We start from the raw sequence: 13,909 nt of genomic DNA on the forward strand, positions 1-13,909 counted from the left end.
TGTGTGTGTAATATACGTGTAAAACTTATTTGGTTTGAGTTTCCACAATCTACTGAAAGGCCCTCATAGCACAATATTCAAGTCTCCAGCTGCTTTGCTAATGAAGGCAAGGCAGTAGCATCAGGATGCATATGGACTTAGGATCTCAAGATCGTCCTTCCACTATTCGTCTCCTGGGTTGGATCTCACAGGTCATCCCCAGGCTTCACAGTTGAAGGGAAAAATGGAAAGCATGGTCAGGGTTTAGAGACACAGCTCTCATTACAGTGAGGGTAGGCTTGAAGAAAGGGCCATGGTATTGTTTTTGTGGATGAAGAAAATTGTGTGGGAAGTGCTGAAATCAGTCCCTGGTGGATATGACAGACTAAAGATTTAGGATCAGTTAATCTTCATTCCCAGACGACATAGAGCAAAATTTTTGGACAGCAGAAAGAATGTTTTAGCATACTGTACTCTCCATATGTAAAACTAATGGAATGTGCAAACTAAAACTCAAAAGGTCTAAATTTGATTTGTCTAAGATGAGTAAAGCGTTGTCTTTGCCAGTGATAGCAGAATGGTTTATAATTTTTTTGTTTTTAGTATCTTACTGCCATAATTGGTATTAACATTATAAGAAAAGTTCATGTTTCTTTTTCTCAGTTATTTTTTTTCTCACTGCTGGGACAAAGACCCTGACACTCAAAATCAAGGAAGGAAAGATTTATTTAGCTCACAGTTTGTGGAGCTTTCAGGCCATACTCAGATGGCTCCAAGATAAAGTGGCACATGGCAGAGGGCAGCAGTTCATGGCAGTGCAAAACAGCAAGAGAGCAAGGACAAATGGGAGGAGTAGCAGCAACAATGGCTACAGAAAGCCAATCTGTCTCCCTTATGTTGATTTCAGGCTATCTGCCCCGGGCTGAGTGTATCATTCAAACCCATAATCCCAGCATCATTTACACTGATAGTCCCAGCAGCACTCACATCGATAATCCAAGCACTGGTTCATGAATTGATCACAAAGTCTAGAAGCTTCCCCATGACTGCATGAGGCTTTGGAGCGACAACTAGGCACAAACCATAACCCTCTTTAAGTGTTCCTCACTTCGCATGGTAGCTAGAGGATACCTGAATGAGAAATGGTTGGTCTAAAGAATGGAACCACCATTGTATGTGCTCCACTGAGAATACATATTGAGCACCTATCCTGCTGTTGGCCTTGAGGTTGTAAAGATAGATATAGCATCTATTTTTTTAATAAAATAAATGGCTCAATAAGTTCCTGTGCAGATTGAAGCAACAATGGAATGAGTTACTGTTTAGGTATTTGGTCTTCTGTTATAGAATTTCCAGTATGCTACATTTCATTCTGCTTTATAAAACATATGCAATTAAATGTTGACTTTAAGTCTAGATATACGACAAGAAAATGTAGGGCCTGTTACAATAGTTAATAGCTTCCTGTGTTTTTCAGTTTATGTTTGAGTTATAAAATAATTGCTTTCATTTTGGGAAACTAAAACATATACCTATCACACCTTAAATATTCAACTTTCCCTTCCCTTCCCACACCACTGTCTTCCTCTCTATGTCCCATCAGCACATCTGTCTGTCTGCTTCTCTTTTTTTCACTATCTTCTCTCATTCTCTTTTTTGTCAAATACATTGAAACATCCTTTGAATCTCAAATGTACAGAACAAAATGAATAGGTACAAAACCATTTTGCAAAAAGGTAGAAGCTTCAATCAACAGTCAGAACAAAGCTCAAGTGTGCTTTTATTTCTAAGATGTAATACATTCTATGAATTTTTAAAGGAAGAATCCGTCTAAGCCAAACTAAACTTTTTAGCAGAGTACAGAGCGGAATTGTGAGAGACTTAAATAGCGAATCAAATGTAAATCTCGATAACCGTTTCTATGGAAGAGGACAGATGTGCAGGTAGGAGAAGGAAAGTAGGGGAAAATGTTAAGCAGATTTTGAATCATTTGTCACGTAGGGAAAGTCTGGCAGAGAACTGATGAATTGGGCGAAAATATACTGCATAGTACATCATTGTTAAACAAAACAGAAAACGAATTTATGTATTTAAACTTAGCTTTACAACTTACTGAAGCAACGTAAGTTCAGAAAAACTGAAGCCCTGGAGGAGAGCAATTTCTCATCACCGTACTGATTAGTCCATGTTACCAGAGGAATGCGGCCTAAACATCAATCCATGAGCACAAACTTGTTTATGAGATAGAGCATGTCCTTAGCTACAGACAAGCCATGGTCCCTCTGTAGCCACTTTCTCCATTTGTGTTTATATAATATCCATTTTAATTTTTAAGTAACTTAATAGGCAGGATTAATTTTGTAAAAGTAGATGATTTCTATGGAAAATAGTAAGAAACTAAAATAGAATCAGTCAATTTTTACCTTGTCTATAAGCTATTAAATATGAAAGTATAGGCTGGACGTGTGTCTAGCATCCCAGCATCCATAAAGCTGAGGGAAGAGGACCACTGTGAGTTTAAGGATAGACTGGATTGTATGGTCAAGTCAAGGAAAGGGTCTACTGGGTGCACAGGGTCTCACTACATAGATTGGACTCGTAGTGATCTTCCTGTTTTCACCCTCCCAAGCACTGGGATTACAGGCATGTGCCACCATGCCCAGTCTTAATCTCTGTCTCAGCATGCCCCAGGGGTGGAGCCTGCTTTAGTCAACTGAGCTGTCTGGCTGGCCCTTGTATGTTACTTAAAAGCAAGGATGGAGAGCTTTTCCTTACTTCCCAATCCAACCTAGTCTTATATTTTTAGATAATTTTAAGATCTTCCCCCAAGTCACATATTTTAATTCCCTTTTTCCAGAAAAAGAATTTTAAGCATAAAATTTAAAATATTACTGAAAAGTAAGAAAGTAAGCAAAAGTAACATACATTTCCCAGTCTTGTTTCAAAATAGTTGCACTCTGAAATTTTAAGTTTTTTAACATTTATTAATATTTTTCATTAGAATATAATTTAATCTTGCATAAATACGTTTTCTGTGACAGTGTTCAAACTTTACCATAGACCAATACCCCCATAGCAGAGGGTGAAAATGTATATTTTGTTGAATTCTTATTAGAATCAACAGCAAATTTTTGCTGAGCCTCTATTGAGGCTTAGACACTGTGCCAGGTATTGAGCCATTAAGAGAGAGGACTAGGCCTTGTCCTAACCTCAGGTCCTGTTCATGACAGATACTACAGCCCAAAATAGGCAGTATATGTCATAATGCAGGAGATACAGAACCACTTAGCATGGAGGACGCTGCCCCACATAAGTAAGAAAAACATTTTGTCTCTCGCATACTGTCTGATATAATGTGAAAATTGGAAAAGCTGATATAAAAACAGAGTCACTAAAATGGAGGGAAATCAAGGTGCAATGCTGAGTGTAATACTTAAAGCCTAAGAAGTATAAGAAAACTAAAAATATAGATAAAATCTGACATACGTACAAGTACCTGTAAACACAAAAGAATAATTGAGTCAATCTGGTACTTACAGCATTAAAACTACGATTACATGCTTTAATTAAATTAGTCTCTAAATCAAAATAAACTCAGTAAACAAAATGTTTGAGAATTAGCAATGTGATCAACTTTATATTATATATTCTAGTGAAGAATAATAAAGATTTCCTTTGAAATTAGGAAAACTGAATGTTCACAACACTATTTCAAAAATTATAGTCACTTAAACTCCATATTTAATTTTAAGAAATACTATTATGTGAAGCATAGTATCTTTATATTGAAAATATAGAAAATGAAATGAAAATGCTAATGAAATATCAGGAAATGACATAATTTTAAAAAGACCATTCACAAACATAGGAAAGATAGTCACATATATTTTTCTAATTCTTTAGATGTGTATGGTACAATGATGTTTGTTTGAGTGATAAACTGTATTTTCTAATGTAAACCTTTAATGTTGTATCATGTTGAAGCATTCACAATTAACTGCCACTATCCCCAGTTCTTAGCTTTGAGTCAGAGAGGGCAAACCTATTGGAGACAGGTATCCAAACTGCAACCCGGAACCCACTTACTGATTGCAAAGTGCCAACACTGCAATTAAAACTGAATGTTGAGATTTGGGCTTTGAAAGAAACAACTCATATACTAACATCTTTAATCTTAAAGGAAAAACAAACAACATGGATTTCCTAGGTTCCCCACCGCTGCTAGTTTATAGATGTGGACAGTAGAGGTACTGTTAGTGAGTACAGAGATTGGGATTGACACTCAGATGGTCCCAATCCATCATTAGGGTTCTTGAACCTTTTTATTTGCCCCTTCGATACAAATTTAGTACTCTCCTTTTCTTTTCTTTTTTTCTTTTTTTAATGTGTTTGGTACAGGGTCTCACTATAGAGCTCAGACTCTTAGTGATTCAGCCTCCCCAGCACTGGGATTACAGGCATGCACTACCACTTCTGGACTCGGTGGCCAGCTCAGTGCACCTGGGGGTGGGGCCAGCACATTATTCTATTTCTCATACCAGTAATCCTTTCTGTTCTCTCATTCTCCTCCTTTTCCTTTACTGTCCCCTTCTGTCTCTCTCTGTCATACAGAGAAGAGAGAGAGAGAGAGAGAGAGAGAGAGAGAGAGAGAGAGAGAGAATAGATACATGAATGTACATCAATAAATCACTTTAAGATGTACTAATAGATGTGACCTTCATTTTACAAAACTCTAATTTATAAGTAGTGATTCCAAAATCATTATGAATGTGAAGATTCAAAAGATATAGAATTGACCTTCTTCTAAGAAAGAAAGAATAGCAGAAGAGAATGGATAGATACCAATGTTCTATTTTTTTTAAATGACCCTAGTTTAATTTCTCCATCATCTTTGAGACACCAGAAACATGACTGGGTCATAATTTCACCGAACTTTTTAAGTAGTAAAGTAGATGATTGTAACAAAACATTGTAGTTCACATTGTGGGCAGAGAAGAAACATGGACAGGGGTCAGACTGTCTGGTGCAGCAATTTATGTGCTGTGTAGTTTTGGAAAAATTATTTAAACACCTTGTAGCTCAACCTCTTCATTTGTAAAGCAGGTTTCATGAATCCTGCCTCAGACAGTTGTGGTGAGAATAATAAATACAAAGTACACTTTTCTGAAATACTGTTTCCTGGGAGGAAACATTAACTGCTGGCTAGTAAATAAACAGTTGACCAAAATCTGCAGTAAGACTGAGAACAAAGTCGAGAAGATGCAGTTATAACTTTTCAGAGGATATTATACAAATATTTCTGGTGTCTTTTGTTTTCTTGTCAGTGAATTTAGCTAAGGAATTAAAAATGACTCATTATACTAATAATATCAATAGACATTGTTCAATAACAAAAGGTTCCTAGGATGAAGAAAAGAGGAAAAGACAAAAGGAAAAGGGAAAAATGCAAGTCAGTTCTACTGTTAGTGTCTCAGTCCACTGAGAAGCAAAGTTTGTGCTAATATCTATTACAGAAATGTTAATGCCCATCTCCTGTACCCTGAGTAACAACTTTAAGGATAACAATATGCAATGTGTTAACTATGTTATTCTCCTATTATTTTGTATGAAGTTTTGTTTTAACATTTGTCCATAAAATTAAATATATACCCTGTATGAAATGTAAAAATGGGTCAAAAATCACCTACCTTTTCAGGTCTTACCTCATGAACATTAATGAATCCCAGACAAGACATCTAAATTAAGTTGTTTCTGTGAAATGTTTTAAAAAATACTTAACACTATAGGTGTAAAATTTAGTTATAATTTGGAATGTATGACAAAAGAGAAAGAAATAGAGAATAATGTAAATCTATGGGGTTTGCATTGTTTCACCAATTTTTCTAAAAGGCGGTAACTATCGTAGCTCTAATACTCACTTTGGCATCAGGGGAAAGTTTTGCTGGCAGTGAGGAAAGAGAAAAATGCAATTCTCTAAATGAGCAAAACGTAGCACTCCTTAGTCACTGAACATACTAACAGCACTGACAAAACACAACCTCATCTTGAAAATACCTACTAATTTCCTGAGTCCCACAGAGCCATTGGTACTACCCTGAACTTAATCCGGCACTCAAGTGGCATGTAGACTAAGATTGTGGCTTTAAGTTTTATTTAGTGGTTTTTAAAAATTCCTCTTCTAGGCTGGTTTTGATAAATTGAACCTGAGGGATTCATAGTAAAGATGTGTTTTCTATATTTGTATTTTCCTTCAATATCGATCTTCCATCATAGAGTAACTAGCATTGTGGTAATTAAGAAATTAAATTAAATCTGGGATCAGATACCATGCAGAGAAAATAATAACACGATGTGGTAATATACTTGTGATAGGTAGTCTCTAGAAAAATAGAAATGTATCCACAGAAAAAGATAATATATTCATTTTTAAAGCCTTATTACACAACTAGTTTCAGTAAAGAATGAGTCATCACATTAAGTAAGTGTAGCAAAACTCTAGAATTACAGGCAAACTAAGCATTATCACCTTGCGCTCTGTGTTGTCTCAATGCTATGAGCTTTCCTCGCTTTTCGTCATGGGTATTTGTTCTGTGGCTTTATATACCTTATGATGAGTAGATCATTCTCATGCAGCACAAAGATGTTCAGAATGTTCATTGCATATTTTATGTTTTATGTAGATATTTGTTTCCAAATTTTTTTTTCTTTTAGGAAAATACTATTTACTGCAACTACTTATGTGCATGGGCCTGGAGGTGTATCATATATTCTATAGTAGTTCCTGTATAATCAGGTATGGTTTGGGGAATTATTTGAATTGCAAGTATTTCTACCCAACAGCAGTGTTCTCAACTTAGTAAAGATCTCAAAATGCAAGTGCATATCCTCACTTATTTGCTTTTTTCTTCTGTCTTTGCAGTTCCCCCATGGTTCTTAAATCACCCTTCCAACCTCTATGCCTATGAAAGCATGGATATTGAGTTCGAATGTTCAGTTTCTGGAAAGCCTGTGCCCACTGTGAATTGGATGAAGAATGGAGATGTGGTCATTCCTAGTGATTATTTTCAGATAGTGGTAATTATCTTTTTACATATTAGGTTGACAAGTGTGGTTATTGTTTACATTTTTTTTTCATTTGCTTTTTCTTCCTGGTGAGACATTTACTGTTGGGTATTTTTAAATATGTTAAGAAGACTTTTAAGAAAGAAGATGCTTTTCTAGAAGGGAATTGTAGACCTGAACAAGAGTGATCATACCATCCATTCTACTTGTCCTGTATGATATGGCTGTAAACCCTAGCAAAAAAGAGCACATCAAACTTTCCAAGTATACTCGTATAACATAATTTGCAATCTAGTAGAAGACTACATTAAACCAGAATTTTCTTACTACTGTGACTTTCACCACTTATAATACATTTTAATAAGATAACTTATTTATAGTTATGGTATCTTACTTTATAAGAAAGACTACTTCTCTTTGTTATTTTTCCACATAATGCTAACTTATCTTGTATAAGCAGCATTGATGGGAACAGTGATAGTGGTCACAAAAACATTAGAAAGTCCATGAAGATCTATAGTTTAGATTGCTTTGTAAATTTCAGTGTTAGAAAAAGAAGCCAGGAGTAATAATTCTTATATCTCCCCATAAGTTTTAGTTCACCATCTCCATCCTTTTGGGATAAAATACTGGTACTGAGTTTACTGAATTGTCCTGGTGCACAGTGAGTGTCCCATTCCTGGCATATATCTCTTTACTATTATCAGAAGAATGATTGCTTCATTGTAAAAATGCTCTGAGGAAACTCCTTTGTAGATGTACTTTCAGATCAAAGGTTCTGATTGCAGGCATCTGAATACATGGTATGGGAACTAGGTATATAAAATCCCACTTTCCAAACATCAGGGAACTTTGCAGGTAAAGAAGCATCTTGGTCCACTTGTCTTATGTTTGAGATACAAAATGACCCCATCAAAGAGGAGCTCTTGTAAAAGTCACATCTCTCTGGCAGAATATTCCAGAATGTAGGCATCTAGCAAGACCAAGCATAACCTCTTCCCATGGCATTCTGCTGGCTCTTACTCATAAAAGCTTCTTCTACAATCAAGTGGCTTTCACCAACTTTCATAACCTTGTGCATGCATTTTGACATGCAATAAAATTTAAAGGAATAAATCAATAAATCATAGGTTTATCACTTTTCTCATCACTACCCATTTTTCAATTGTAGCTGCATGCATTTAATTGGTTGGGAGTAGAGTAAGAGGTGGAAAATTTTAACCTTTGAATGCCATACCAATCCATTACTTCCCTTAAATGTGATGTTCTTTCCAATACCACTGAACTGAAAATGACCTGCCTTCGGGTAGCTTAAAAGTGTTGCATATGCCTACAATATATTCTACTTGCATATAAAGGAAATTGTTGCACACCCTTATAGAAACATGATTAAATTCAGCATTTTTTCCTACAGTTTGAATAATCTTTCTCCCAGCATGATTCATTTCAGCAAACCTATTTAAATGCTTCTTTTCTTAAGGTGAAAGAAAATGCATGTGCCCTATTCACATTAAATTGCACTTAAAAATATTTTCTCACTAGTTCTGGAAATTCAAGAGCAATTGTATATTGTGCATATAAAAACTAAGTGCAAATAATAACTTAAATGAGAATTGTTAATTAGAAGTTAGCAGCTTTATCTACGAACTTTACATCAGCTGAGAATTGACTACAAGACACTAAAAACAATTAGAATTCCCTATGAGGTAATATTTATCTCTTAATGACTTCAGGGAAGTGATTTAACATTTCTCTCTTACTGAGCTAATTCTTGCACTAATATAGAAGATAAACCGAGTTCCTATAATTAAATGTTATCTTCAGATCATTTTATCATTCATCCTTGAAAAAGATGGTGGTTCATTCTATATAAAAAAGGAATTAATGCTGTCATATTTCATTTATAGACTGCCAAAGGTGTGAAATATTTCCAAGAGAGAATATGAGTGACATAGATTACAGTTTCCATGGTACCTCAACCCTATGCCCAGTAGAGAATATGTCACAGCAATTATTATTTTTAAAAGGATTTTCAGACACTAAAACATTTCCTGAAAATAAATAAAATTCAATCCTTATTCTTTATAATGTTCAAATATCACTACTTTTTTATTTTGTCATGTTTTACTTTGTTTTCCTTAAAAGCTAGTAAACCTAGTTTCCTATATTGATAAATAAAAGAATACAAATTCTTTCAGAACTCATTTTTTTCTTCCATATCTAATAAGAGACATTCCTTTTGCTTATTTAGATATTAAGAATGATGTACATTTCTATGAGGACGTTTTCATTGCAGAACTAGTCTGAACTGATACCCATGAATTTAGAAAAGTGTATTCAAATGCATAACATTTTCCAGGTAGCCTAAGACATCTGTGAGGTTCAGAATCCCAAGTGCTCACTTTTTGTTTACTTTGTGATATTTTATTCAACTTTGGTCCATGTTCATTTTGTTACACTGAGGATTCTGTTTTCATTTTTGCTTTTTACAGTATTTTATCTGCTTTTTTGTCCTAGGGAGGAAGCAATTTACGGATCCTAGGGGTTGTCAAGTCGGATGAAGGCTTTTATCAGTGTGTGGCTGAAAATGAGGCTGGCAACGCCCAAGCCAGTGCACAGCTCATCGTCCCAAAGCCAGGTAGGGACGCTGGAGCCCTGGGAGGGTGGCCAGCATCACCCAGGGTCTGCTTTTACTCATGGTCTCCTTTGTTTTCTTTATGCTTTAAATCTATATGAAATGGTTAAGTTATAAATGCCTATGTATTGATGAGAAATTATTTTCAGATAATTTCATATGTATTTCATCTATTTGCATTAAATGAGCATCATTTCCTGGAAATAAATCATCATAAACAATAGGGCTCTTGATTTTCAACATAACAACAAGAAAATTAATATTGTATCTCTTCTGTGACCTGCCTTTCTTCCAAGTGCTTCATATAAATAAAAAACATATGACATATAAACATATATGTACACACATATACACATATGTGTATATACACATATATATATATTGTGTACAGGCAGTTATATAAACATAACACATATACTTACATATAAGGACCCCATATATATACCTGTATATTTTTTATGAGAAGAATAGATTTATTGAGGCAAAGAAAATTCTTATCCAAGAGAAGGACAGGAGGGGGCCCCGAGTGGGTGGTCCCTTTATATGTTTAGAAATCATTTTTAGTGTATGGAAATTGCAGAAAAGCAGACAAAATAATCACTTATAATGAAACCCATTTTTTATTGTTTTAATCAAATTTTGATAGACTCATTATTAGAATAATTAATATTGTTTTTCCTTTGTTTAGAAGTATTTTGAAGGTTAAATACGATATATTTAAAATTAGCATAACTCTGTTAGATAGATCTATCACATAAAATTTCCATAACAACATTATTTCTGCTAGGAGCAAAGGAAGGTGAAGAAAAGGTGGTGCTGTTTATATGTTCTGAAAGATTTAACATTAATGAAGTTAAAGGGCCAGGGAGATAGCTCAGCAGCATAAGTGCCTGCCTGGAAAGCACAAGGTCCTGAGTTCAATCACTGGTACCAAAAAAATAAATAAATAAATAAATAAAAAATAAAAATGTTAAAAAGAAGAATGTGAATAGTCATTTACATGGAATTAAATGCTACTACATATTAATACTTTCTGAAAAGCTTTCACATCACATTAGGTAAATTTCAACTCTTTCATATCATTCTCTCTTCTGACATGGCTTATTATTGTCAGCTTGTCCCTGAAGCCAGTTTAATAGGAAGTAACTGAAATACTAAATCAGACATAGTCTTCCTTCGACTTTTATTATTTTAAATGTGCCTATTAGATTCATATGGTTTCTGTACCTTGGCAGGAGGCTGATGATACTGATAATAGAGTCTGCAAAGATAAACTTTCACTTTTTTCTTGATTGATGTAAAGTAAAGCCAACTATAGAGTACAGTATTAGATGAGTAAAGTAACCCAGGGAATCATCTAGGAATTTAACCATCACCTAACCCCAGGAGCTCAATTTCTCTCCTAGATGATTTCTTTTCCCTCCATTCAATATACTGTGCATATTAGTATAACTTCACTCATGTGAGTAAATAGATCTTCTTCTGAAGAGCAAGTAGTGTGCAAATGGGAGACAACAAACTCTAAAATCAAGGGCTCTAATTTGAATCATGCTTTAAAAAACATGCTTTGTATCATTAGTAACAATTTATAGGCTATGTGGAAGCTAACATTGGATGTTTAGCACTTCATAGAATAAGACAATTCTAGTTAAGGCCAGAAAGTACAGGAAAATGTGCAACAAATTACTACCTGGTTCTAGAGCACATATTCAACACAACTTGTAACCACTTGGCACCAATTGCCGAAACCCAGCGATCAGCTCCTACAGCTGCCCATAGAAATGGAGGAGTCACGGAAATTCCGCAACTCATAAGGCTGGATATTGTCGTAGTATTTGCCCTCTGCCAAAAGTCCAATTGTTAGGACACTAAGTGAGCTTCTTTGACATACGTGGCGTGTGTGTGTGTGTGTGTGTGTGTGTGTGTGTGTGTGTGTGTGTACCATGAGATTGCAAACATTGGAAATGGAGGACAGTGTACTCTGGCTACAGAGAATCTGAAGCTACCCATTATGCGGGGAAGCAAAAGGAGAGGCCGACTGTGGGAAGAACAGAGTGTGAGTTCCAGTTACAGAAATCAGTGTTGAGTGTTTCTTGATAAGATGCTGCCCCATAGGCCCGACCTGCTATGGTGCACCACTCAAAGGAAACGAGAGGGATAGTGCTAAGCGTGAGGCTGCCCTGGAGCCTGAGGCAAAAGATCAGGCAGAGAGTACCTCGCCAACTTGAAGAATAGCTGCATGAGGGATTCCCAAAGTGGATGTCTTTGCAGACCCTAATCTACTGCTCCACAAATAATTAAGCATGGACATGTCTTCCATGACAGTGGATTTTTAAGAGCACAAGCTGAAAAGTCAGTCTTCAGTTTTCACTCCAAATCCACAATTCCCCTGGAAATCCCTAAGCAGAGGGACAAAGTAGACACAAAGAAGACAGGCAATACTGCAGCCCCTTTGCCTGTTTGTTGTGTCAGGGCTGCTTTGCTTTGAGAGATTGGTAGAAACCTTAGGTTCAATATTATTTTAATTTCTCATTAGTACCTAATACCTGTTTACATTCATTGTGTGAGTGTGAGTAGTTCCATGTTTTTCTTTCCCTCTACCCCTTAGATATTAGTTCCATGTTTTTCTTTCCCTCTACCCCTTAGAAATTTTTGGTAGATTCCACAAAATGGAGTGTGTGTGTGTGTGTGTGCACGTGCGTGTATGTTTGTGTGTGTGTGTGTGTGTGTGTGTGTATCAACACTATAATTTTTTTGTTTGTTTTCTGAAAACCTGAAGATTTTAAAATATTTTAAGGTGACCTCAGGGCCAGATGACTGGCTCAAGTTGCAAAGAGTGGGAATTTAATCTCAGAGGACGTACTTAGAAATGGATTATTGGAGAAAATAAAGCTGTTTTATTGTTGCTTCTTTTGGTTTGTCTCTCTAATATTTGGTGGTTCAGCTCCCTCAATAAACTAAGCATAGATGCTCATTTTCATTCATGTGAGGAGGCTCACACTGAAACAAGTATTACTATATTAATGGCATCTTGTGTTCTCCTTGGTCCCTGATTTATTTAAGTCTGTGTGACCATAAGGGAGCAAAAGCCTTCTCAGCAGAAATACCATTTGCCTCCTCACTAGAATCAGCTTAAGAAAATCTTGATCGAATATTCTTTTTATGTCTAGATGATAGAGTCTTAAAGTGATACTTTTCATGTGTATTGTATTTGGCACTGGATGAGAAGGAAAGCAAAAGAAATGAAGATGAAAATCTGAAAGCACAACAGGCACCATTGTTACTGCCTTACATTTCTCCTGATACATGATGGATTACTTTTTCCAGGCTATTTAATCAGATCTTCAAATAATGCCACTCCAATTCCTCGGAGATGCAGTCTATGCTACGTGCACAGATGATGGAGAGGCCAGCTATAAATATAAATTCAGTCATGAGGCTGACCATTGTGGGAAGAACACGACCCTCTCTGTTTTAAGTTTTGACAATAAGTGGTCACTGTATTTTGAGGCACGCGATAGGCCTGCATGGCCCAACTGTTCACTGTTAACCTGTATAATGGCTGTGGACTAAAGTTGCTCTTGGAAACCATTGTAATCTATTTCTCAGTGAAACACAAATAACAACCTGTTTGAGCCAGTGTCCATACTGGGTAGATATCTACGTAATTCTAATGAGATTTCAGCCTAGCCTTTAATATACAGTTAGCTGTCCCCTCTGTAGCAATTACTAAATTAGGAAATAAAATAAATCAAATCCAAATACATTAAGTTAATGGCTTGCTTTTGTTTAGGAACATTCATTTGGAAAATGTATTTGGAGTGTGTTCACTGTAAATTGAGAGATATATGTGTAGTTTCCTGCAGATACAGACAAATCAAAATCACTATAGTATAGGAGGTTCCATGAACAGTGGTGTGTGCCTTGCGCTGTGACACCTAATGCACAGTGGCAGACTTTTGTCTGAATGTGTCTACACATTCGCGCACACCTGTGTGTAGGGGAGAACCTACTGCACATTGAAGACGTTATAAATGGATCAGAAATAAGTTCCTACATTATAGGAGTCAGGGTTATAGGAGTCAGGGTGAAGGTAAGTTGATCTATATCACATACAAGATCTAGTAATATTTTCTGAAGGCTGAAAACAAATATGTTTTTCTTTGTGTTAACTAAGGTTTTTTGAGGTGCAAGGGTTTGGGTTAGCATATTGATTAAGATGTCTTTTTTGCT

At 35.8% G+C, this 13,909-nt stretch overlaps 1 protein-coding gene across 1 annotated transcript in view; it reads left to right on the plus strand.

Moving 5' to 3' along the window:
- The window catches only part of Dcc (DCC netrin 1 receptor), a 1,292,183-nt gene that overhangs the window by 770,752 nt on the left and 507,522 nt on the right, over positions 1 to 13,909 (plus strand). Inside the window, exons 6-7 of the mRNA XM_004623665.2 lie at positions 6,899 to 7,053; positions 9,559 to 9,679. Of these exons, the coding sequence (XP_004623722.1) occupies positions 6,899 to 7,053; positions 9,559 to 9,679 (276 nt within the window). The remainder of the gene's footprint in view (positions 1 to 6,898; positions 7,054 to 9,558; positions 9,680 to 13,909) is intronic.

Source organism: Octodon degus, unplaced genomic scaffold (assembly GCF_000260255.1).
Source record: "Octodon degus isolate 3935 unplaced genomic scaffold, OctDeg1.0 scaffold00003, whole genome shotgun sequence".
Classification (NCBI taxonomy): Eukaryota; Metazoa; Chordata; class Mammalia; order Rodentia; family Octodontidae; genus Octodon; species Octodon degus.